This window comes from Mustela lutreola, chromosome 16 (assembly GCF_030435805.1).
Source record: "Mustela lutreola isolate mMusLut2 chromosome 16, mMusLut2.pri, whole genome shotgun sequence".
Taxonomy (NCBI): Eukaryota; Metazoa; Chordata; class Mammalia; order Carnivora; family Mustelidae; genus Mustela; species Mustela lutreola.
The window spans coordinates 58,261,042-58,286,108 of NC_081305.1; the positions used below are offsets into that span (position 1 = coordinate 58,261,042).

General features: G+C 48.3%; 1 protein-coding gene across 3 annotated transcripts in view; it reads left to right on the plus strand.

The window, feature by feature from the left end:
* The window catches only part of OPA3 (outer mitochondrial membrane lipid metabolism regulator OPA3), a 71,459-nt gene that overhangs the window by 20,705 nt on the left and 25,687 nt on the right, over positions 1 to 25,067 (plus strand). Inside the window, exons 2-3 of one of the 3 annotated variants that reach the window (XM_059153481.1) lie at positions 19,881 to 20,304; positions 21,017 to 24,344. The exons of 1 other annotated variant lie outside the window; for it this stretch is intronic. In XM_059153481.1, the coding sequence (XP_059009464.1) occupies positions 20,148 to 20,304; positions 21,017 to 21,435 (576 nt within the window). In that variant the 5' untranslated portion in view covers positions 19,881 to 20,147 and the 3' untranslated portion in view covers positions 21,436 to 24,344. Of the gene's footprint in view, positions 1 to 19,880; positions 20,305 to 21,016; positions 24,345 to 25,067 lie in introns of those variants that run through there. One more of the 3 variants, XM_059153482.1, reaches the window with a different exon arrangement.

The window sequence follows — 25,067 nt, forward strand, 5'->3', positions numbered from 1 at the left end:
CAGTTTTCCCACCAATCTCCTTTTTCTGCCCCAGGATTTTATCCAGTTTCCCTTTGAATATAGCTGTCCTGTCTTCTTGGTCCCCTTTAATCTGTGACAGTGTCTCAGTCTTTGTTTTTTGTGACCTTGACCCTTTAAGTGTTTTTTTTTTTTTTTAAGATTTTATTTATTTATTTGACAGAGATCACAGGTAGGCAGAGAGAGAGGGGGAGGCAGGCTCCCTGCTGACCAGAGAGCCTGATGTGGGGCTCGATCCTAGGACCCTGGGATCATGACCTGAGCCAAAGGCAGAGGCTTAACCCACTGAGCCACCCAGGCGCCCCACCCCATCTTCTTGATCCTTTCATCTCTCCATGGACACGTGGACTGCTTCTGTAATCTGACTATTGTAAATAATGCAGCACAAACATCAGCATGTATGTATCCCTTTTATTTTTTTATTTTATTTTATTTTTTTTTAAAGATTTTTTATTTATTTATTTGACAGAGAGAAATCACAAGTAGATGGAGAGGCAGGCAGAGAGAGAGAGGGAAGCAGACTCCCCGCCGAGCAGAGAGCCCGATGCGGGCCTCGATCTCAGGACCCTGAGATCATGACCTGAGCCGAAGGCAGCGGCTTAACCCACTGAGCCACCCAGGCGCCCTATGTATCCCTTTTAATTAATGTTTTTATATTCTTTGGGTAAATACACGTTAGTGTGTTTATTGGATCATTGGGTAACTCTATTTTTAACTCTTTGAGGAATCTCCATACTGTTTTCCACTGTGGCTGCACCAGTTTGCATTCCCACCAACAGCGTTAAGAGGGTTCCTTTTTCTCCACATCCTTGTCAACACTTGCTACTTGTGTTTTTTATTTTAGCCACCCTGACAGGTATCAGGTGATATCTCCTTGTGGTTTTGATTTGCATTTTCCTGATGACAAGTGATGTTGAGCATCTTTTCATATGTCCATCACTTCAGATGTGGCCATCTGTATGTTTTCTCTGGAGAATGTCTATTCATGTCTTCTGCCCATTTTGAATTGGATTGTCTGTGTTCTGGCTGTTGACTTGTATAAGTTCTTTATGTATTTTGGATACTAGTCCTTTATCAGTATGTGATTTGCAAGTGTCTTCTCCCATTCCATAGGTTGCCCTTTAGTTTTGTTGACTGTCTCCATGCTGTGCAGATGCTTTTTATTTTTTTAATTTTTTATTATTTTTAAAAAATTTTATTCATTTATTTGACAGAGCTCACAAGTAGGCAGAGAGGCAGTCAGAGAGAGGGGGGGAAGCAGGCTCCCCGCTCTTGGGGAGGTCCTGGGACCATGAGCTGAGCCAATGGCAGAGGCTTAACTCACTGAGCCACCCAGACGCCCCCAGAAGCTTTTTATTTTGATTTAGTTCCAAAAGTTTATTTTTGCTTTTATTTCTGTTGCTTCAAGAGACATCCAGAAAAATGTCACTATGAGAACTTGGCCCTTTTGAAGAGTCCTGATTAGTTATTTTATAGACTGTCCTTCATGTTTTCTTTTTTAATTAATTAAGTTTTGTTTTGTTTTGTTTTATTATTTTATTTGTCAGAGTGAGAGAGAGCACAAGCAGGGGGAGTGGTAAGCAGAGGGAGGAGCAGGCTCCCCACTGAGCAGGGAGCCCGATCCTGGAGTCGATCCCAGGATCCCAGGATCATGACCTGAGCCGAAGGCAGACGCTTATTATCGACTGAGCCACCCAGTGTCCCTGTAGACTGTCCTTCGATTTGAGTTTGTCTCATGCTTTCTCGTGATTGGAAAGAGCTTCTGTACTTTGGGCGGGAATGCCCCAGGAATGATGCTGTGTCCTCCTCAGTGCACTGCATCAGGACATCACGGTGTCAGTTTGTCTCTGATTGTACTGCCCTTGGTCATGTGGTTGCTAGGTTTGTCCACAGTATTACTTTTTTCCCTTTGTGAGTTAATAAATATCTTGGAGAAGATAACTTTGAGACTGTGCAGATACCCTGTTTCTCCTCCAGCTTTTGCCCACCAATTTGAGCATCCATCCGTAGGTGTTGATGGGAAGGTGAAGCATGTGGTTCTGGAGCCCCCTTACCCAGAGTTCTTTGTGGCAAAGGAGACGTGCTAACATTTGTTAGCAAGCGCACAGGCTGAGCTGAAGGCCCTAGGCTGCTGAGCACAGCCCAGTGCGGTGTAGGAGCTTCTCTCTACAGCTCCTCCTTCCTGGCAGTCCTCTTGAGCTGGGGCCTCACCCTGGGCATCCTCATTGCGCAGTAGGTTGAGCATCCAACTCTTGGTCTCAACTCAGGTCATGATCTCAGGGTCATGAGATTGAGCCCTGTGTTGGGCTCCACACTAAGCATGGAGTCTGCTTGAGATTCTCTCTCCCTCTGCCCCTTCTGCTCGTGTGCACTCTTCGCTCTCTCTCTCAAATAAGTAAATAAATCTTTTTAAAAAATTACCAAGAGGGGTGCCTGGGTGGCTCAGTGGGTTAAGCTTCTGCCTTCGGCTGAGGTCATGATCTCAGGGTCCTGGGATTGAGTCCCGCATTGGGCTCTCTGCTCAGCGGGGAGCCTGCTTCCCCTTCTCTCTCGGCCTGCCTCTCTGCCTATTGTGCTATCTCTCTCTGTCAAATAAATAAATAAAATCTATAAAAAAAATTTTAAAATTACCAAGAAAAAAGAAGTGGTGGCAGGCTCAGGAGGAAAGAGGAGGAGAGGTCGGGAGGGGAGGATGCTTCCCAGGACCTTGTTGTTCTTCCCATTGTATTTCCTGCAGCCATCATGTTCTGACTTGGTGTTGTCCTTGGGGATGATGAGGACATCTGGGGTGCACTGCACCGCTGGGAGCTGCCCACAGCAGCCCCACATGCCATCCTTGTGGGTCACGAGCACCTCTCCTGGGCTGCCCTGGGACCCCTCTGCCCTCCTCCCTCAAGTTCAGCTCTTCTGTCTGTTTAATGGGGGGGGGGGGGACCAGCTCTGTGGTTGCCGAGAGCCGCATAGGCGGGGCTCATGGTCAGATCTGCAGCCCAAGGGGCTCCTCAGTCTGGGGTCTGCAAGTTGCAGGTGCAGGCGGGAAAGTTGAGAGGCAGAGCGGTCAGTCCAGCCTCAGAAGTCCAGGCTTTCCAAGCCCCTGGGAGGCTGCCCTCAAATAGGGTCAAGTGCAGCTCTCATCTGCCTTCTGGAAACTGCTCCTCATCCCCCTGCCAGCTCTGACTCCTCCTTCCAGGCCAGCTCAGTCTATCTGGCTCTGTTTTATTCTCTTCTGTTTCTTTTCTGTTTGATTGCTTCACTGAGGTAGAACTGACATGCAGTAAGTGTATTATTAAGTGTATATTTAAAGTGTACAACCGGTAAACTTTTCTTAAGATTTTACTTACTCACGAGCGAGCTGGAGCGGAGAATGGGGAGGGTCAGAGGGAGAGAATCTCCAGCAGACTCCGTGTTGAGCACAGAGCCCGATGTGGGGCTTGTTTCCACAACCCTGAGATCATGACCTGAGCCAGAATGAAGAGTAATCCATCAGAGAGTGGCCACAGCATTAGGCAGGGGGATTCAGGGGAGAGGAGAGTGAAGGCTGGCTGCCGGGATCCACCTGAGGTTCAGAACCAGTGTCTGTCTAGCGGGAGCAGCCCTTGGCCCCAGCATGCTGGCTGCTGGCTGAGCCCACTGCCGTGCTGGTACACAACCCACTTAGCGGCAGGAGAGCTTCCCGACAGAGATCCGGAGGCCCCTCACATCCCAGCTGACGTACTTCCCACTGAACATCCCAAGAACCCATCATCCCAATGAGGATTATTCACAGTGACCTTGTCCTGTGGCCATAAGACCTTTGGGTCACCACTCACATACCTCTTGTCGTGAAAGTCACCCGTCCACTCCCCTCCTTGGGAGTCCCAGAAGTCCTGTAGGTCAGCCCCACAGAGGTGGCTGGTGCTTACATTGTGTTCCTGCCCCACTAGGGGCTGAGGGCAGAGCAAGTGCCTGGCCTGGATGTTGAAGGAAGCTCCCCGCTAAATGGGCCAGGGGTGTGTGGGGCAGGGATATGTTTCTCTGGTATCTTTCGATACTTTATATAAATCCATGCTTCCTGGGGGCGCCGGGGTGGCTCAGTTGGTTAATAAGCATCTGTGTTTGGCTCAGGTCAGGATCTCACGCCCCACGTCGGGCTCCCTGCATAGCGGGGAGTCTGCCGCTGCCTCTCTCTCCGTCTGGTGCTCCCCCTGCTTGTGCCTGCGTACTCTGTCAAATAAATAAATAAATAAATTCTTTAAAAAGAATCATAATAAATCCCTGTTTCTTTTCTTAGAAAAGAAAGTGATAAACTCCTAGAATCAGAATTGTGGTTCCCAGATTTTACAATGAGCATTTTTGCATGTTTATTGTAGAAAAAATTTAGAATATAGATAAGAAATAAAAAGACAGCATACTCTGTATACTAGTACTGCTAGTCCTGACTGGTAACCAAAAGTTAATGTTTGGTATGTTTCCTTCATTTCTTTTTTTTTCTTTCCCTGAACCCTCTGAATGCTCACTCTGGGTCCAGTCTCGTGCTGGACATCCCTGGGGACACAGCAGCAACTCAGACAGCTCTGTCCCACTGTCCTGGGACTCAGAGGAGAGTCCCTCCTCTATTGGAGAAGACAGACTCCTCCCTAGACAGTGATGGCCCCAAGTGGGCATAACTCAGCTCTGGAGACTGAGAGAACCCAGAGGGGTACCTGACTTTGCTTAGGGGTCAGGGAAGGCTCCCTGGAGGAGAGGCCCCTGAACTGAGCCCTGGGCCAAGGGAGCACACATAAAAAATGTTTTGAATATCGAATATAATTCTGCACATATGAAGGACTGGTAGTAGAAGATATGCTGATCATATATATGGGACCTGTAGGTCATTTTAAGGAATCTGGACTTTATATCTTAGAGTCAGTAGAAGCCATTGAAGGGTTTTAAGCAGGGGAGTACCTTGATCTGATGGTCTGTTTGTTTATTTATTTATTTTTATTAAAAGATTTTATTTATTTATTCGACAGAGAGAGATCACAAGTAGGCAGAGAGGCAGGCACAGAGAGAGGGGGAAGTGGGCTCACTGCCGAGTAGGGAGCCCGATGTGGGGCTCGATCCCAGGACCCCAAGATCACGACCCGAGCAGAAGGCAGATGCCCAACCCACTGAGCCACCCAGGCGCCCCTCCAATGGTCATTTTAATATGGTGACTTCGGAATTGGAACATGCATGAGGATGGGACCAGAGATCAGGGAGGCGGCTGGGCCAGGGCAGAGGCCTGGAAACCCAAATGCACTGTTTATGTTTCTGGCTTGGACAAGTTGTTTGGTTTTGTGTTATATCGAGGTGTAACTGACATCCACCATTATATTAGTTGCGAGTATAGAGCATGATTTGGTATTTGCTTGTATTGCAAAATTATCTCCACAGTAAGTCTAGTTAATACCGATCACCGTGTGTAGGTATAGAATGTTCTTTTTTCTCATGAGAACTTTTAAGATTTGCTCTCTAAGCAGCTTGCAAATTTGCAGAACAGTATTATTAACTGTAGTCACCATGCTGTATGTGACACCCCCAGACTTGTGTATTTCATAACTGGAAGTTTGTTCCTCTGAACTCTGTGCCCACTGGCCTCCCTCCTGCCCTCTACTCCTGGCAACCAGAACCAGTCTGTTCTCTATATCTGTGAACTTTTTTTTTCTTGATTTTGTTTTAGATTCCGCCTACAGGTAAGATCATACAGTACATGTCTTTCTCTGCTGTGTTTCACTTTGGATAATGTCCTCAGGGTTCATCCGTGTTGTTGTAGATGGCAAGATTTCATTCTTCTTTTATGGTGGAATCATATTCCATTGTCCATATATGACACACTTACCACATTTTCTTCATCCATTCATCTGTTGATGGACAGTTCAGTTGTTTCCATACCTTAGCTAATTTTTTTTTAAAGATTTTACCCATTTATTTGACAGAGATCACAAGTAGGCAGAGAGGCAGGCAGAGCGGGAGGGGGAAGCAGGCTCCCTGCTGAGCAGAGAGCCCGATGCAGGGCTTAATCCCAGGGCCCGAGCTAAAGGCAGAGACTCATCCCATTGAGCCACCCAGATGCCCCCATACCTTAGCTATTTTAAGTAATGCTGCAGTGAACACAGGGCACATAGATTTTTTTAGAATTCGTATGTTTCTTTTCTTTGGATAAATACTCAAAAGTGGAATCACTGGATTATTTGGTAATTCTATTTTCATTTTTTTTTTCTCGGAATCTCCGTACTGTTTTCTATAGTGGCTGCCCCAGTTCACATTTCCACCAACAGTGCACAGGGATTCCCTTTTCCCCACACCCTTGCCAACTCTTGCCATTTCTTGTCCTTTTATTTGTTGAGAGGTTTTGAGTCCTGATTCAGTCTCCTTACTGATAATCATTCTATTCAGATTTTCTGTTGCTTCATGATTGTGTGTTGGATGGTTGTATGTTTCTAGGAATTTATCCATTTCATGTTATCCAATATGTCGACACATAATTATCTGGAGTAGTTTCTTAGACTGTGTGTTTCTGGGGTGTCATTTGTAATGTCTTGTCTTTCGGGTCTGATTTTCTGTTTTCTGTCTTTCATGGGGAGTCTAGCTAAAGTTTTTTTAGTTGTGTTTGTCTTCTCAAAGAACTGGCTCTTGGTTTTACTTGTCTTTTATATTGCCTTTTTAGTCTGTATCTCATATATTTTTGCTCCGATCGTTGTCATTTCCTTCCTTCTGCTAACTTTGGGCTCTCCACTTTTTCTGTCTCCTTGATGTATAAAGTTAGGTTGTTGATTTGAAATTTTTCTTGTTTCGAGGTCCCTGGCTGGTTCAGTCACAGGAGTATTTGACTCTTGATCTCGGGATTGTGAGTTCAAACCCTACGTTGGGTGTGGAGATTACTTAAAAATAATTTTTTTTTTTTAAAAGAAACTTTTCTTATTTCTTGTTGTTGGCATTTATTGCTGGGAATGTCTGTCTTTTTTTTTTTTTTTTTTAATTTATTTATTTGACAGAGAGAGATCACAAGTAGGCAGAGAGGCAGGCAAAGAGAGAAGGGAAAGCAGGCTCCCTACTGAGCAGAGAGCTCAATGCGGGACTCGATCCCAGGATCTTTTATTTATTTGACACAGAGAGAGAGATCACAAGCAGGCAGAGAGAGAGAGGAGGAAGCGGGCTCCCCGCCGAGCGGACAGCCTGATGCATGGCTTGATCCTAGGACACTGAGATCATGACCTGAGCCGAAGGCAGAGGCTTAACCCACTGAGCCACCCAGGCACCCCATTTCATTTCTTTTCTGATTGCTTCATTGGCTTGCTGGTTGTTCAGTAGCATGTTTCATGTTGATGTATTTTTGAATTTCTCAGTTTCCTTCTTGTAACTGATTTCTAGTTTTATACCACTGTGGTCAGAAAAGATGCTTGATACGATTTCAGACTTCTTTTTTTTTTTTTTTTAAGATTTTATTTATTTATTTGAAAGAGAGAATGAGAGAGAGAGCATGAGATGGGGGATGGCAGTCGGAGGGAGAAGCAGACTCTCCGCTGAGCAGGGAGCTGGATGTGGGACTTGATCTCAGGACTCTAGGATCATGACCTGAGCCAAAGGCAGTTGTCCAACCAACTGAGCTACCCAGGCACCCCAAATTTCAGACTTCGTAAAGTTGTTTGTGGCCTAACGTATGATCTTGGGGTTCATAGGAGGATCTGAGTTACCCTGGAAGTGGATGCGATGGAGAATGTTCCATGTGCACTTGAGAAGAAAGTGTACTTTTTTTCTTTTAGATTTTATTTTTAAAGTAATCTCCACACCCAGCGTGGGGTTCAAACTCACAACCCTGAGATCAAGAGTCACACGCGCTGCCCACTGAGCCGGCCAGGCGCCCCATGAGGAATGTGTATTCTGTTGCTTTTGGATGGAATGCTTTGGCTTGGGCAGGTTTTTAAAAATGTGTTTCTGTTTTAAACATTACATTAATTACTGATGTTGTCAAAGGAGTACAAGTACTTAGTTTAAAGAGTCAAATACATTTGTGATTTATGATAAAAAGAGGAAAATGCAGGGGCGCCTGTCTGGCTCAGGCTGAAGGGCGTGCGTGCGTGCAACTCTTGATCTCAAGGTCCTGAATTCAGGCCCCATGTGGGGTGTAGAGATTACATAAATAAATAAACTTTAAAAAAAGAAAAAGAAGAAAATGCAGCCATTTCCTTCCCCACCTCAATTCCTGCTCCCCACAGGTAACCACTTTAACTCTTTCGGCTGGTTTTCGCATTTACCACCTTATTTAGTTAGTTAGTTTTTTTAAGATTTTATTTATTTGACAGAGAGAGAGAGACCTCAAGATAGGGAACACAAGCAGGGGGAGGGGCAGAGGGAGAAGCAGGCTTCCTGCAGAGCAGGGAGCCCGACGTGGGGCTCGACGCGGGGCTCGATTCCAGGACCCTGGGCTCATGCCACGAGCTGAAGGCAGACACTCAAGGCCTGACCCACCCAGGTGCCCTGACCACTTTATTTCTAAAGGAGGTGCTGACACTCCTAGTTTTTAAATTTTTCCTTTTTTTTTTTTTTTTTTTAAATTAACTGTTGATCTCCTAATACGGAAGATAAGGATTCAGTGCTTTTATTTCCCTCATACTTCAAAAGGCGCTTCTCTCTCAAACAGTTAACTTTCCTGTTACCAGTAACGTCCGTTAGCAGTTCCGTGCTTCATGTCCCTGTTGGGGTCCTTCCGTCACCCGGGCCACCCCGCAGTACGTACACTCTGTAGGCAGGGTGGTCACGATGACCCTTCATGGCCCACAGTGGGGTGACAGCCCGTGTTAGGAACACGCTCCCCTCGTTTTACAAGGCAGTCAGCATGTGTGTGCAGGAGACTGCAGCAGTGGGGAGGAGGCCCGTGTCAGCCCCTGAGGCGCCCGGCCCCCACTGTGGAGGGAGAGGAGCCTTTGTCTTCACAGCACAGTTTCCTGAGGAAAGAGCTACATTCCAGCCACCTGCAGTTCCACGCTCAGGAAGACACTTTCACAACGGTTAGCTGTGGCCAAGTACTTCATCTGGATGGACTCCATGGGTTAACATAGCCTTCCTTTCCCCTGGAAAACTCCTGGGGACTGGTCGACCATCGTGCTGTGGCTCAGAGAGTCCGAATCCAAGGTGCCCAGAGCCTGGAGCTCTGGGGCTGAAGAGGAAGATCCAAGCCCTGGAGTTGGGGTCATGAGGGTCTGAGTTGCCCCCGGAAGTGGTTGTGATGGTTGAATGAGAAGAGGACCTTGAGCAGCAGTGTCCTGAGACGTACCATAGTAGTCCCTAAGGCCAAGGAAAGGCTTCTCACAGGAGACAGATGGGCAGATGGGACAGTCTGAGGGGGGAGGGCCTGGAGCCCAGAGATGCCAACACCTCCCAAAGAAGTGGGTGCTGTGCAGTGCCTCCTTGTGTTGAGGGGACAGATGAGCTGGAAAGCAGGTGGGACATGGGTAGAGCCAGGTGAGAGGGAGCCATGCCTGGGGTCCATGGCTACCGCCTGTGGACTTTCACGGATTAGCCCTTTCTTTGAATACCTGTGCTGTGCCCCCCTGAAGGCTGGGGACACTGCAGTGACCGAGTCAGCCCCAAGCCCAGCCCTCATGCGGCTTGCAGTCCGGTTGGGGCAATAGGTTTGTCACCACACAGTGATTACCCAGAGTGGTCAGAGCTTTGGCAGGGGAGCCCAGGGCTCTGGAAGTCAGGGCAGGCTTCATGGAGGAGGGGATGCCTGAGCTGGGATACTTTGTGGTATGGAGGACAGATCAAAAGGAACAAGACTAGGACACGGAGACCAGTGAGGAGACCGAAAACTATTTTTTATGTAGCCCAAGGTCAGAGCTGAGACCAGCGGGTAGGACATATTTCTAGGAATAAAATTCCAGACAGGAGTCAGGAAGAGGATGCTAGGTTCACATTTACTAAATGGAGCGATTTCTCACTTAAGCCTCTCATCGCCATTCTCCCAGTCCTCACAGGTGCATATTTTGACCCCCAGTTTACTGATGGGGGAGCTCAGGCTCCCCTGGCAAATGCTGAAAGTGAGAGAGCCAAGATTGGAGTCCAGGTCTGTCAGATTCCAGAAGCCTCGCTTCTTTCATCAAGCCTGGCCCTGAACTGAGAAGGTTTCTGTAGATCTCATTTCATTATTTCAGCAGCACTGTCCCGCAGGTGGAAGGATCCTCATTTTGAAGATGAACTAATAAGGCTTAGAGAAGAGCACTCCTTTGCCAGCGGGCAGCTGGCAGGACGTGGCCAGCGGGTACCCAGGCAGGAAGTGAAAGCTGCACACAGGGATGGGGGTGGGGGTATTGTTAGAAGTCCCAGCTGGGTGACTGAGGGCTGACTAACAGGTTAGACGAGTATTGCCTTTTCCAGGGCTAAAACAACCTGTTACATTCTCTCCCCCTCTGGAAAAGCAGCATTCTTTTTCTTTGGAGGAAGGCTAAACAGCAAACTTTAGTAAAGTATAAAATTGGTAACAGACAAGAATGTTTAGAGAAAATGTGGATGCTCATAATGACATTATATACAGCGAATTTGAGGAAACTTCAAGGAAAGATGGGCTGTTCGTCCATTCATTAAACATTCCGTGGTGCCTTCTTGATGCCAGGTTCTGGGCTGGGTGTTTCTGGGAAACGGTCTGCCCTTTAGGGACTCATAGTACAGTTTCCAGGCAGTGACAGCTGAGTTACCCGTGGAACAGGGAGAATTTGCCGGGGCCTCAAGGGACTTGAAAACAGTGAAACCAATCTTTGGGGGCTGGTAAGATGCATAAGGCTAGTTCAAACATATTTATATAACTATTTTAAGAAGGAAGAGAGTCTGGATCATATTTTAAAAATAATTTAACCCAGAAGAAACAGTGTTGTGATGAGGGCAGCGCAGGGAGCTTTGGAAGCATTAGAGATAGTGTCTGACTTGGCCTCAGGATCAGGGAGGGCTTCCAGGAAGAAGGGACACTCCAGCTGAGATCTAAAAGATGAATTAGGGTGAGTTAAGAAAAGAGGAGTGGGGAAGTGTTATCCCTGGCAGAGGTTAATTTAGGTGTGAGATGGAAGGGTGAGCCTAGCCGTTGCAGAGCCCATGATCCAGTGGGGTAAACAGATGTCACCAGGGACACCCGATTGATCAGGGCTGAGATGTAGGAGCCCATGGGGCATCTGACTCAGTGTGGAAGGGGGAAACACTTGAGCTTCCTCCTTGCAGGACAACTAGGAGTTAGCAGACAAGTAGTAGAGAAATGCAACCAAACCAAAAGATGGTCCTTTGAAAAAATTTATACTACTCAAGGGGGAAAAAAAACCACATAAATTTCCATTAAAAGGAATGAAAAAAATGAGGCATTAGTAAAGATCCTAACTATAGGATGACAAAAGGATACTGATCAACTTTAGTCAATAAATTTGATAATGCAAAGGAAATGGATGGTTTCCTTGGGGAAACACAATTTAACAACCTTGGTACAAGAAGAAATAGAAAATCTGAATAGTAGGGGTGCCTGGCTGGCTCAGTAGAGTGACTATTGATCTCAGGGTTGTAAGTTTGAGCCCCACATTGGGTGTAAAGATTACTTAAAAATAAAATCTTTTAAAAAAAGGAAAATATAGGGGTGCCTGGGTGGCTCAGTTGGTTAAAGCCTCTGCCTTCAGCTCAGGTCATGATCCCGGAATGCTGGATCGAGCCCCACATCGGGCTCTCTGCTCCTCGGGGAGCCTGCTTCCTCCTCTCTCTCTGCCTGCCTCTCTGCCTACTTGTGATCTCCGTCAAATAAATGAATAAAATTAAAAAAAAAAAAGAATCTAAATAGTTCTGTATCTGTTAGAGACATTGAATCAATAATGAAAGATCTTCCCGTAAAGAAAACTACAAGCCCTAGGTGACTGAGTGGTTCACTTGGTTAAGAATCTGACTCTTGGGGCACCTGGGTGGCTCAGTCGGTTAAGCCGCTGCCTTCGGCTCGGGTCATGATCCCAGGGTCCTGGGATCAAGCCCCGCATCGGGCTCTCTGCTCAGCAGGGAGCCTGCTTCCTCCTCTCTCTCTGCCTGCCTCTCTGCCTGCTTGTGATCTCTGTCTGTCAAATAAATAAATAAAATCTTTAAAAAAAAAAAAAAAAAAAAAGAATCTGACTCTTGATTTTGGCTCAGGTCATGATCTCAGGGTGGGAAGATTGAGCCCCGTGTTGGGCTCCATGCTCAGCAACAAGTCTGCCTAAGATTCTCTCCACATGCCTGTCACCCAGCCTGTGTGCATGCACTCTCCAAAATAAATAATTTTTTAAAGAAAAGAAAACTATAGGCCCAGATGGCTTTCCTGGTAAATTCTTCTAAACATTTAAGAAAGAAACAATACCATTATCTAAACTCTTCTAAGTAATAGGAAAAGTGAAAACACTTGTTTAATGAGTCTAGTAGAATACTGATGGCAAAAACCCAACAAAGTCCTTACAAGAAAGGAAAATTTGAGGCCACAATCTCTTGCAAACATGGGTTCCGATATCCTGAACAAAAATATTAGCAAGCAGAAGCCAGCAATATGTTAGAATAACAAGTCATGATCTAGTGAGATTTATTCCAAGACTGCAATGTTGGTTTGCATTTATTTGAAAAGCAATCAATGTGATTCACCTTAGGAATGGGAGAAATGAGAGAAACCATATGATCATATTATACAGGAAAAGCGTTTGATAAAATCAGCACCTACTCATGATAAAAGTGCTCCAAAAACTAGGAACGGAGAGGAACTTCCTTAATCTGACAAAGCTTATTTTATCAAAGTCGTTCAGTTAACACCATATTTATACTTAAAGATTAAAATGAAAACTTTTCAGGGCGCCTGGCTGGCTCGGTCACTAGAGCTTGTGACTCTTGATCTTGCGATGTGAGTTTGAGCCCCATGTTGGGTATAGAGATCACTTAAAAAAATAAAAGCTTTAAAAAAAAAAACACTTTCCCTGACATTTGGAATATGACAAGTTTCACCTCTTCTCGTCAATATAAATTGGAGGTTGTAGCTACTATGAAAAGGTACACACACACACACCCCCAGAAAATGAAAAATTAAAAAAAGCTAATTGAGAAAAACTAATTAAGGGGCACCTGGCTGGCTTAGTTCATAGAGCCTTGATGTTAGGGTCATGAGTTCAAGCCCCATGTTGGGAACAGAGTTTACTTAAACAACAACAACAACAACAAAACCCCCAAAACCTAATTAAAAGCATACACATTGAAAAAGAAGTAAAACTGGTTTCTGGCTGATGATAGGACTATGTACATAAATAAGCCAAAAGAGCCTAAAAACAAGCCATTAAAATAAATAGATGGTTTTTGGAAAGATCGCTGGATACGAGATGAATATACAGAAATCAATTGTATTTCAATAAGCTGCAAACTAACAATAGGACAGTGGGTTCTAAAATACCATTCACAATAGCACCAAAAGTCTTCAAATATATAGAAATAAGTTTGACAAAAGATGTATACGAGAACTCTACTCTGATGACCTAAAATACGGCTGAGAGGAATTAAAAAATCCTTGTAGAAAACAGATAAAGAGGCAGCTGGCTGGCTCCATTGGTAGCGTGTGACGCAGTCTCAGGGTTGTGAGTTCAAGCCCCACACTGGATGTAGAGATGACTTAGGAAGAAAGTCTTAAACAGTAACAACAACAACAACCAATCAGATATTACCCTGTTCATGGACTGGCAGACTCAGTGATGTTATTAAGGCTCCACAAACTGAACTCTATATTTGGTGTAACCCCAGTAAACATCCGCACATGCCTTTTTGTTGTCAGGAATAAGTTGATTCTAAAATGTGTAAGACATTTAGAGATCCTAGAATAGAAGATCTCAAGGAAGAACCAAGTTGGAAGATTCACACAAACAGACCTAAAGACTTAACTTTATTTTTTTTATTTTTTGTTTTTTAAAAGATTTTATTTATTTATTTATTTATTTATTTATTTATTTGACAGACAGAGATCACAAGTAGGCAGAGAGGCAGGCAGGGTGGGGGGGAAGCAGGCTCACTGCTGTGCAGAGAGCCAGATATGGGGCTCGATCCCAGGACCCTGAGATCATGACCTGAGCCGAAGGCAGAGGCTTTAACCCACTGAGGCACCCAGGTGCTCCAGGACTTAGTTTTAAAGCTGATGTCATTAACACAGAGGAGTGTTGGTGCAAGGAGAGACAACTAGACCAATAGGACAGGATAGACTGTCTAAAATTAGACCTCCACGTAAGTGGCTTTCCGATAAAGATAGCACTGCACCTCAGTGGGGGAAGGATGGTCATTCAGTAAATGGCGCAGTTGCATAACCATATGGGAAAAAAACCCTTGGTTCCCTCCTTCCCTTGGACATTGGCAATGTCGGGATATACGTTTGGTTGTCAAAACTTGTGGAGGGCTACTGGGAGGGACCAGGGAGCAAAATTGCCCCCAGCTGAGAACCCCTGGTGTGTACAAGTGTAAAAAGTCATGGAGCTGAACTCAATGGGACATTTTTTGCATCTCATTTCTCAACTGAGAAGTGAAAGCACACACACACACATGCACGCACACACACCCCTCTTGCTAAAAAAGCAGCTCCTCAGTCTTAACCGTAGAGAACAAACTGATGGTTACCAAAGGAGAAGTGAAGGGTAGGGAATGGGTGAAATAGGGGAAAAAAGTCATTTCGCCTGCTCTATAATTATATATCAGCTTAAATTAGACTGAACTAAATCAAAATATTTCCTTCAAGAATTTAGATTTATGTCTTCTAAAGATATCACACAATTTGAGGCTACAGAAAGTGAACTCATATTTTCTGCGATCAGATGATAAAAATAGCATTCTGCTTTGTGCGTACTAAACACACTTAACAAAAGAGCTATGGGGGGCACCTGGGTGCCGCAGTCGGTTGAGGGTCCGACTCTTGGTATTGGCTCGGGTTGTGACCTCAGGGTCGGGAAGTTGAGCCCTGCGTCCGGCCCGTGCTCTGCGAAGAGTCTGCTGGAGCTTCTCTCCCTCTGCCTCTCCTGCTCGTGCTCTCTCTCTCTCAAAAGAATGAGTACATCTTTAAAAAAGAAAAAGAGAGCCATGTACTTTAATTTGTCTGGTATTGAACGAGCTGGTCTGTCTCCACCTTATTAAACTTTATTTATTCATTACCAACATTTTACTTCATTTTGTAAGAAGCCTTTTCTCTACTTTTTTATTTATTGACGACCTCAAGAGCATCCGTTGCAATTCCAGTCATGATGAGAGAAAATAGAGAGCTAATGAAACCTACTGTATGAATCAAACAAAACAAAACAAAACAGGCCTCTTGAATTCTCTAGAACTTACCTGGGAGGCAGCAATGAAGGAACCCACTAAAGTCAAACAGTGAGCTGTGGTCCTTTTCACGTCCCTGTGTCAACCCCAGCTGAAAGGTCCCGGCTGCCCTGGCCACTCTCCCAGGCTCTGTGAGTAAAGCAGCTGATGGATAAAGAGCCCTGCCTCCCCGTTTTCTGTCTCCGGGGTGAGGCAGTGTCCTGTGACTCAGCTGTCTCAATGCTGGGAAAAGTGCTGCTCTAGGCTCCCTAAATGCCCACGGGGAGAGCATGGGCCCCATGGGTCCATCCACACAATGAATGACCACTCCGCGATAAAAGGCAGCTACGAAAACCCACAGCAACTTGCGCGATCTCAGATGTAACGCTGAGCAAACGAGGACAGAACAGGGAACACAAATGATTTACTACGAAGAAGTTAGAATAGGACTTGGAGCGTATATGTATATCTATGGGGGAGGTCAGATGGTGGTTTGGGAGGGTACTGACTGGAAGAGGGCTTAAGGGTAGGAAGCCCTTTGGAGTACAGGAATGTTCTAGATCCTAATCAGGGTGATGCTCAGGTAGGTGGAATGTAGCAATGTTGGGAGTGTTTGAGCCCCACATTGAGTGTAGAGATTATTTTAAAATAAAATCTTAAAGAGTTTTCTTAAAAAATCATTCCGCTCTACACTTGCTAGTTGTGTATTTTATGTAAGTTATTTTTCATTGAAAAGGAAAAAAGAATGAATTTACTGAAGTCATTGGTTAAAAAAAAAACATTTACGTAACTCAGTTGTATTTCTGTAGGCCAGCTGCCACCAAATTGAAAGTGGAATTTATTTTTTTTTGAAGATTTTTATTTTAAAAAAGTTATTTATTTATTTGAAAGAGAGAGAGAGCATGACTAGGGGAAGGTGCAGAGGCAGAGAGAGAAGCAGGCTGTCCGTTGAGCAGGAGTATGATGCAGGGCTCGATCCCAGGACCCTGAGATCATGACCTGACCTGAAGTCAGATGCTTAACTGACTGAGCCACCCAGGTACCCTTAAAGTAGAATTTAAAATACCATGAATAATAACATTTTAAAAAAATCAATACCTAGGAATAAATATAATCAAAGAGACTTGCAAAGAAGAATTATTTTATTATTTTTTAAATTTAAGTAATTTCTGCACCCAACATGGGGCTCGAACTCACAACCCTAAGATCAAGAGCCTCGAGACTTGAAGAAAATTAGAGGCTAAGTGGAAATCAGATATTACATTCGTGGGTTGTGGATTGAAAGACTCAATATTGGGGAGAGGCTGCTATCCAGGAAAGTATCTGTAGAGTCACTGGAATTCCAGTCAAAGTCTAGGACAGTGACTTTCAGCCTTTTGCCTGGGTTCCAGTTACACATGCAGTCACACACAACACAAGAACAAAAGTTTTGGGAAACCATACGTGTCCTGACTAAAGGTTGTCTTTGATGCTTCTGTTACATTCTAGAGTTTCGTTTTTTTTGTTTGTTTGTTTTTGTTTTTTTTATCGTATCTGTGAGCTTGGCTTTGTTGTTTCATTCCACATATAAGTGAGATTATATGGTATTGGACTTCCTTAGACTTATTTCTCTTAGCTTGATGCCCTCAAGGGCCATCTGATGGTTTCTCTTATATTCTTGATCATAGATATATATATATTTTTAAAGATTTTATTTATTTATTTGACAGACAGAGATCACAAGTGGGCCAAGGGGCAGGCAGAGAGAGAGGGGGAAGCAGACTCCCCACTGAGCAGAGAGCCCGATGTGGGGCTCGATCCCAGGACCCTGAGACTATGACCTAAGCCGAAGGCAGAGGCTTAACCCACTAAATTACCCAGGTGCCCCTCTTGATCATATTTTTAATACTGGTCTGAAATGGATGGCATGACCCATTACTGGGACAGGACCTGTGGTTTTAGCAATATCATGTGAGGGTAGATCAAATTCTAGAAAATCGTTGTTCAGCTGAGAGCTGACTGACACATGGTGGATCCGTGGCATGATGGAACGTAGGATAGAGACACCACCTGACTTTGCTGCCGAGCCCTCTCCCATAGGCGGCCCCCTTCGTGACAGTCACAATGCACCGGGTAGTGTGTCCATCATCGTCACACTATATGTGCTCTTTATTTTAAATTTTTTACAAATATTACACAGAGTACAAGGGGCCTTACTCTAGCCACCAAACAACCTGTGGACCAGACCTGGGTAATGTGGAAGAATGATCTGGCCTAGGGATGGGGGAGGGGAGGAGCGCTCGGAAGGAGACAGTGACAAGCGAATAGTACGAGAAATGTGTAAACATCATCTGTGAAAATGGGGAGGCTGCGTGGGGACAGAGAGCTCGTCTTTTATACCAGGGCTGGGGGCTCAATAGAAAACGTGTAAAAAAGCAGCAAATTTCCAGGTGAAAAACTCAGAGGCGAGCGGCCTACACTTACTATCAAATGTCAGGGTCATGATGCTAGGAGGAAAGAAGGCCAGTTAGGGCAAGATTCAAGGGGCCATTGGGGTGGACCTGAGGATGGGGCCTCTGACTTTTAAGCTTATAGCTTGAGTAGTTGATTTTTCATGCAGTGTGTTAATTTTGTTAATGAAAAGAATGGCGGGTTTTTGTGCTTTGGTTGTGTTTGAACCAGCTTCTAGCACAGTGCAGGGACAGGGGCGGGAGGCTGGGGTGGGGACCTGCTGACACTTTCAACAGGATATACTGGGGATTGCCTGTGTGCCTGGCCTACTGCTGGCAGGGGACACGCAGTGATTGGGACAGCACTGGGCCCTGCCCTCGGGCTCACGGGCCGGCGCAGAGTGCAGGCAAGTGCCTGGATGACCAGATTGGTCCCAGTTGTAACAGGTGCTCTGAAGGGAAGACACAGAATGTCAGGAGGGACCGACGTTCCTGAATAGGGAGCTCAGGTCAGGAGACTTGGATTAGCGGATGGGGTGTGGGAGAGACTTCAGGAGATGGAGGAGACACGTGGCTGAGAGGCTGTGGGGGTGGGAAATACCTGAGTCCCAGGTCTCTGGCCTGGTGACAGGATGGACCCAGGAGGAGGAGCAAGTGTCTGTTGGGGGTGGGGATCCAGGGTCAGGTCTGGACACAGTGAGGGTGAGGTATCTGGGAGACATCTGGGGACCTGTTGGATGCCCAGGTCGGGTGCTGTCCTGTCTTGTCCTGTCCTGGCTCCTCATGGCTACCCCTTCTTGCCAACCCCCCATTCCCACACGGACCTGAGCCCCAGATCCAAGACTGCCATCGGCCCCTGCTCTGAAAGCCTTCTCTCACACACACGCTCTTGAACTTCACTTCCTGTGCCTGCGTGTGTGCCCGCACCCCGCGTACCCACTCCCTTTTGCATACCCAGGCTCGACCACTGACCCGGCTCCTGCTCTGTCCACAGTGGGATGCTGGGATGGGGGGTGGGCAGTAGAAGCTGGCACTGTCTCTCCTCACCGCTCTCCCGCCACTCTGCCTTGTGGTCCCGACAGGATCATGTGACAGCAAAAGGCCCGGCACCCCAGGGCTGGTGTGTGGTCATCACCTCCCCGTTTTTTTTTTTAAAGAATTTATTTTATTCATTTGACAGAGAGAGATCACAAGTAGGCAGAGAGGCAGAGAGAGAGGAGGAAGCAGGCTCCCCGCTGAGCAGAGAGCCCGATGCGGGACTCGATCCCAGGACCCTGAGATCATGACCTGAGCCGAAGGCAGCGGCTTAACCCACTGAGCCACCCAGGCGCCCCATCACCTCCCCGTTTTACAGGGGCAGCCTGAAGTGGGTTGTCATGGCAGTAGGTGACAGAGCTCCAGGCCGACCCCATCTTGGCCTGAAGCTAGGGACCTCAGTATGGGAGAGGTTTGCACAGCCCAGACCCCAGGAACCCCACTGCACCAGGGCCTCTGTAACAACTAGCGGAACAGGGCGCCTGGGTGGCTCAGTGGGTTAAGCCACTGCCTTCGGCTCAGGTCATGATCTCAGGGTCCTGGGATCGAGTCCCACATCGGGCTCTCTGCTCAGCAGGGGCCTGCTTCCCTTCCTCTCTCTGCCTGCCTCTCTGCCTACTTGTGATCTCTCTCTGTCAAATAAATAAATAAAATTCTTTTAAAAAAAATAAATAAATAAAATAACTAGCGGAACAGCGACCTCAGCGGCGGCAGTTTTGGGGGGACCCTGGGAATGCTCCTCAGATCCCCCCGCTGGCTCCAGGCAGAGCTCGTCAAACATTCCCGCCGCCCCACCCTTTTAAAACAGTGAGAAGTTATATATCCTCTAGTGCATTTTCAAGGTGACAGCTAAGACTTCTCCATGAATTCAAGTAGACGCAGAGGATATAATTTCTGATGTGTCATGAATATTGATGTTTTCCGAGTTGGCGCCATCCTTCCTTCAAAGCATGGAATGCAATCCGCATAACCCTTGTAATTTGGCGCCCTCTGCTCTTGGTTTGGGGGGGTTAAATGAACAAGCTGTTCTCTTACAGTCAGAAATTTCATATTGTTCCTTGAACTTTTGTCCTTGAACTTCTATTCACGCTTCCCTTACAGAATTCTGTCTAATAAAGTGTGTGTCAGCAACCACAATAGGTACAGCCGTCCAAATTTTAATTTGTGCTTCACTTCCGGGGACCATAAGATTGTAAGTGTCCTTATTCTCTGGAGTCTCTGGATTTTCAAAATCACTAGCGCACAATTCACGTAAAACATTTCATATGTTATGCATTTACGTTGATGATTGCAAAACGTTAGAAGTGAAGTGCTGTATGTTGGACCTGAATCTCCACGGGAACTAGATCGCAGTTCCGTGTATCCTGGATGGATGAGAATTACTGCAAGAGGGAGTCAGGGGCCGGCATCAGCTCTGCCTTGGTTTTTAAGACTCAGATGCCGAGCATCTCCCTGCACAAAGGAGCAGCTAGGCAAGAGAGCTTTGGTTGCAGCAGCCGCAGTGAGCTCGTGAGCCTCATGCAAGGTACGTGCCCCACACCTCACGGCAAAGAGCTCACGGGACGGTTCCCTCCCTCCTCAGAGTTGGTGAAAATCGGGGATGGGAGCCACCAGACTTGCAGAGAGGCTCAGTTAGCCCCGTTCATGGTTGCTTCGCATGCGTTCCTGCATTGCGGGGGCCCTTTCTTTGGGCCAGGAGCACCCTCTACCCTGCAGCCCTCTGAATTTGGGGAAGCTTTGGAAAGAAATTGGGTGGGGGGGGGGTCTGCCTTTCTCCTGAGAAGTGGGTTGGATAACTGCTTCTTGGCAATCCCGCTGGGGGCTTGAGGGGAAGAGCAGAGTCTGCCCTTGAGCCTTTACCTTCCAAGGACTTTGTGTCCTGGGAGCTCCTTGTAACCCTGCAAGGGCGTTTCTGCCCCATGCCCCATCTCCGCCCCCCCCCCCCCCCCCAACAGGCTGAGGACTTCCCTTCCTGGGCAGGGTTTCTGATTCCCGGCTGCTTGACAGAATCCTCTGGGAAATTGAGGACCACCTCAATTTCCTGGGGCCGGCCACCCCAGGCCACTGACTCAACATCCCTGGGCTAGGCCTGTGTGGTCTTGTTTAAGGTGATCCCGCCTCCTCCCAGTTCTGGCGGTGGTGTCCCCAGTGCTCCAGCCTGGATATCCCAAATGCAGAGGGGTGGGGCTTGTCGGGGGCTCCTGGCACACAGACCTGACCCCTCTCTTCCCCCGCAGTGTACCACTGGGTGGAGATGCGGACCAAGATGCGCATCATGGGCTTCCGGGGCACGGTGATCAAGCCGCTGAACGAGGAGGCCGCGGCCGAGTTGGGCGCCGAGCTGCTGGGCGAGGCCACCATCTTCATCGTGGGCGGCGGTTGCCTGGTGCTAGAATACTGGCGCCACCAGGCGCAGCAGCGGCACAAGGAGGAGGAGCAGCGCGCGGCCTGGGACGCGATGCAGGACGAGGTGGGCCGCCTGGCGCTGGCGCTGGAGGCCCTGCAGGCGCAGGTGCAGGCGGCGCCGGCACACAGCGCCCTGGAGGAGCTACAGGCGCAGATGCGGGAGGTGCGCGCCCAGCTCTGCGCCCCGGACCCGCCGGCCACACCCCAGGCGGCATCCGCGTGCAAGGTGCAGGAGTCCGCGCAAGCATGAACTTGGCCGTGGTTGTGTGTGCCCCGATGTGGCCTTCTCCCCGTACTGCCCCCACCTGCGCTAGCCCTGCGGAAACCCCCAGGATCTTGATGGAACTTGGATTCAGTCAGCCCCTCCTGGCCCGCGGGACCTTCCACGGGGGCCAGGCCCCAGCGGTGAAGCCGTCCCCCCGAATCGCCCTCCAGCCCTGACTCATCGGTACAGCCCTGAAGCACATGGACCTGTGCGGTCCCAGCCAGGAGGACAACAGGCTTCGGGCTGGAGGAAAAAGGAACCGGACTTAAGCTGAATCAAGCTGTGACCCCATTCCCACCCCCACCCCCATGTCTGTGACACCCTTCCCTGGGACGCTCATCCTTGTCACTGGGACACCCCTCCCCCTTGGTGGGTCAGCACAGACCATTGTAAAGAAATGCAGCGTGGTTCGTGCACTTCTGTCCCCGGCGTCTAAAGTGGGCTCTAGCTGGATTTTGGCCGCTCTCTTTGAGGGGCAAACGGGGGCTCCTGGCCTGCAGCTGATCCGCTGAATGCTCTGTCTTCCCCCCTTAATGGGAGCTGAGGTACCCTGCTGTGACCCCAAGTGGGAGATACCAAAAGATCCCCCAACACTCCTTTGTGGTGGAAAAATGACTCCTGTCTAAGGCTAAATCCAGCCCCGGCCCCCTGTTGAGCTGTCCTCCAAGTCCCTCAGCCTTTCCTGACATGCCCTCTTCCGTGGCCTCTCCCGACACAATGTCATCATATTTCTCCTGTGCCATCCAGATCTGCTGACCTCTGTGCCCTTGCCCTTCTCCCGCTGGGGCTCTGGACTGGTCCGGCCGTCCCCCTTCACGCACTGGCCCCCTCATGCCTCCAGAATCCCTCGGCCCCACCTCCATCCCACTAGACTAGGCCACCCGTTTGTCTTTCTGAGTTTCCTAGGGCTACCATAACCATGATCACAAACTTGATGGCCTAAAACCACTGAAATGTGTTCTCTCACAGTTCTGGAGGCAGAGATCTGAAGCCAGAGTCTCAGCAGGGCCATGCTCTGTCAGCGCTCCGTCCGAGGGCCCTGGGGGGCCATCCTTCCTTGCCTCTCCTGACTTCTGGGCACTTCAGGCATTCCTTGGCTGGTGGCTGCAGAGCTCCAGTCTCTGCTTCCTTCTTCACGTGGCCTTCTCTCAAGTCTCTTACAAAGGCACTTGTCTTTGGATTTAGCCCCCTTCCCCCAAACCTAGGGTGATTTCACTTCAGGGTCCTTAACTTAGTTTACAGAGTTGGGTTTTTCTTCCCAGATACGCTCACGACCACAGTTCCATGGGTTACTGTGTGGACATGTCTTTGGGGGAGCCACCATCCAACCCACTATACCTCCCCGCCCCAAAGAGGACGCTGGGACTCTTGCCAACCCCACGGGACACGTGGCCTTCCTCACAGGGATGATAGGAACAATCCAGAAACCAGCCTTTACCACTGGGTGCCTCTCCTGGGAACCTCACTGACGCGGGAGGTCTTTGTTATGTTGCCCTAATGAAAGAGCCCCAGAGTGAGGAAGACAACTTTAGGATGTGTCTGAGGACACAGGGATCTTCAAAATGGGGGCAAGTCTTGTTAAAATGAGAGAAGCCGATGTGTGTGCATGAGCAGCGATCCTATGAACTCTTTCTCTGAGACCCAGGGGAAGCAAAGGGACTTGCCCAAGGCCACGAAGCCCGTGAGGGACTGGCTTACCAAGGTGGTGAAGTAATCAGAGCAGGGTGGGGGGTGGGGCTCAGTGAGGGCGATGGGAAAAGAAGGGGTGCAGGTGCTAGAGAGCCCCGGTAGGGGAGAGGGGAGCAGGGAGCCGGTTACTGCGGAGGAAGGGTGGTTAGGGATCTCCACAGAGACCCAAGGCATTTCCCAGAGGCAGCATTGGGAGTGGGGGTGGGGGGGCTCAATTTCCGTTCCAAACAGCCGCAGACCACACCTGAAATCTTAGCATTTAGTGAGCAGGGTCAGATCCAAGATCCATTCTACCTGGGCTAGGTTCCAGCAGCTCGAGATGAAACGGGAGGGGCCAGCTTTCTCTCAACTCCTTCCTCCCTCACCTCTCTGCCAGGGTGTGCTGGGGCAAGGGGGCCCGGGCGGGGGGCCTCTGGACACAACTTCTACCCAGACAGAAACCCAAGAAACTGGGGTCCTGAAAGATCATCTTCGTCTTCTAGATGAAGGGGAGAAACTGATTATAGTGGGAGCTGAGGAGGTGGCTTCTGGGTGGAGGTGTCTTTACAATCGGAAGTGACCTGAGTGGGTAAATGAGAAGAAGATTCAGAGAGAGTGAGCACTGTGAGGATGGGGTGAGGGACGGAGCCAGGTGAGCGGGCTCAGGGCCCGGTTTCCATGGCTACTCCTGGGGGTGCCCTGGGACACTGACCCATCTCTAGAGCACAGGTTGGGGGAGGTCAGTGACTGTGATGTGCTCCCCACTCCCATGATGGCCATAGATAGTGGCCCTTACCAATATTTTCTTCATTGCATTCATGGGAAAATGGAGGCACGGAAAGGGGGGGGGTCACCTGCCCAAGGACACACAGGCAGGAAAGAAGCAGGAGTGGGACCAGAGATGGACAGTCTGTACCAGAGCCCAAGCCCCATACTCCTACGCCGGTCTTTACCCTGATGCGCCATTACTGTCCCGTCTCCGAGACTCAGACCTCAGAACTCAGCTCTGCGTGTCCTTCCGTGTGGCCAGACATTGTGGGATGTCGGCTTTGTGCAGTGGGTGGGATCAGGGTGTGTGGGAATGCAAGGAATCCCCTCTTGATGCACGAGGCTGAGACGGGAGCATGCTTCATTACTCTGGTTTCCTACTAGCTGAAGTTTTGTATATATTTGTGACTTGGGGAGAGGGGTAGAATAAATTCATAAATGGGGGTGCATGTCTTCAAGTTGATGTATTTTTTTTTTTTAATCTTCAAAAAACCCCTGTTACAACCTTAAAAAAACGTCTTCCGACTCCTTTCATTCAGGAAGCTTTCAGGTGTCCACCATGTCCCCTGCCCTGCTCTCTGTCACGCTAGGGTCCCAGCAGTGAGCCAGACAGCCACAACCCTGCCTTGTGGCGTCCCCTGTCCAGCAGGGGGACGAGCATATCCAGACTTTGCTTTTACAACGTTAACCTGTGTGCCCTGCGGTGATTTGGGGAAAAATTGCCTCATTGAATCCAGACGGGATTCAGGACTGACGGAGGGGGGGGCGCAGAAATCCATTTCCCATTTACACTGGCTCACAGAAGCCTCAATGTCTTGAGGGCTCTCTGCCTCTCCCATCTCTGGCTCGGCTCCATTGTCCCCTCTGCCTCTGTTGGTTTCCCAGTCAGACAGCCCCTTGCCTGGAGAAAACCACTGCTAGAGAAAGTGGGCTTCAGTAAGCCTGTGCCTGATTCATGGGCCCATATAGCCGGTCCTGGGCACTAGCTACTGTGACTCTTGAGGGGCCAGGCCTGGGCCCCCAACCTCAATGGACAGAAGGGAGGGAAGCGTGCCCAAAGGAGAATCGAGGGAGCACCTTCCACCTACTCTTTACAGACAAATATTTACTGAGCACGTACTGCATGCCTGGCCCCATTACAGTAGCTGGGAATCGGCCAGGAATGAGATAAGGGCTGACCC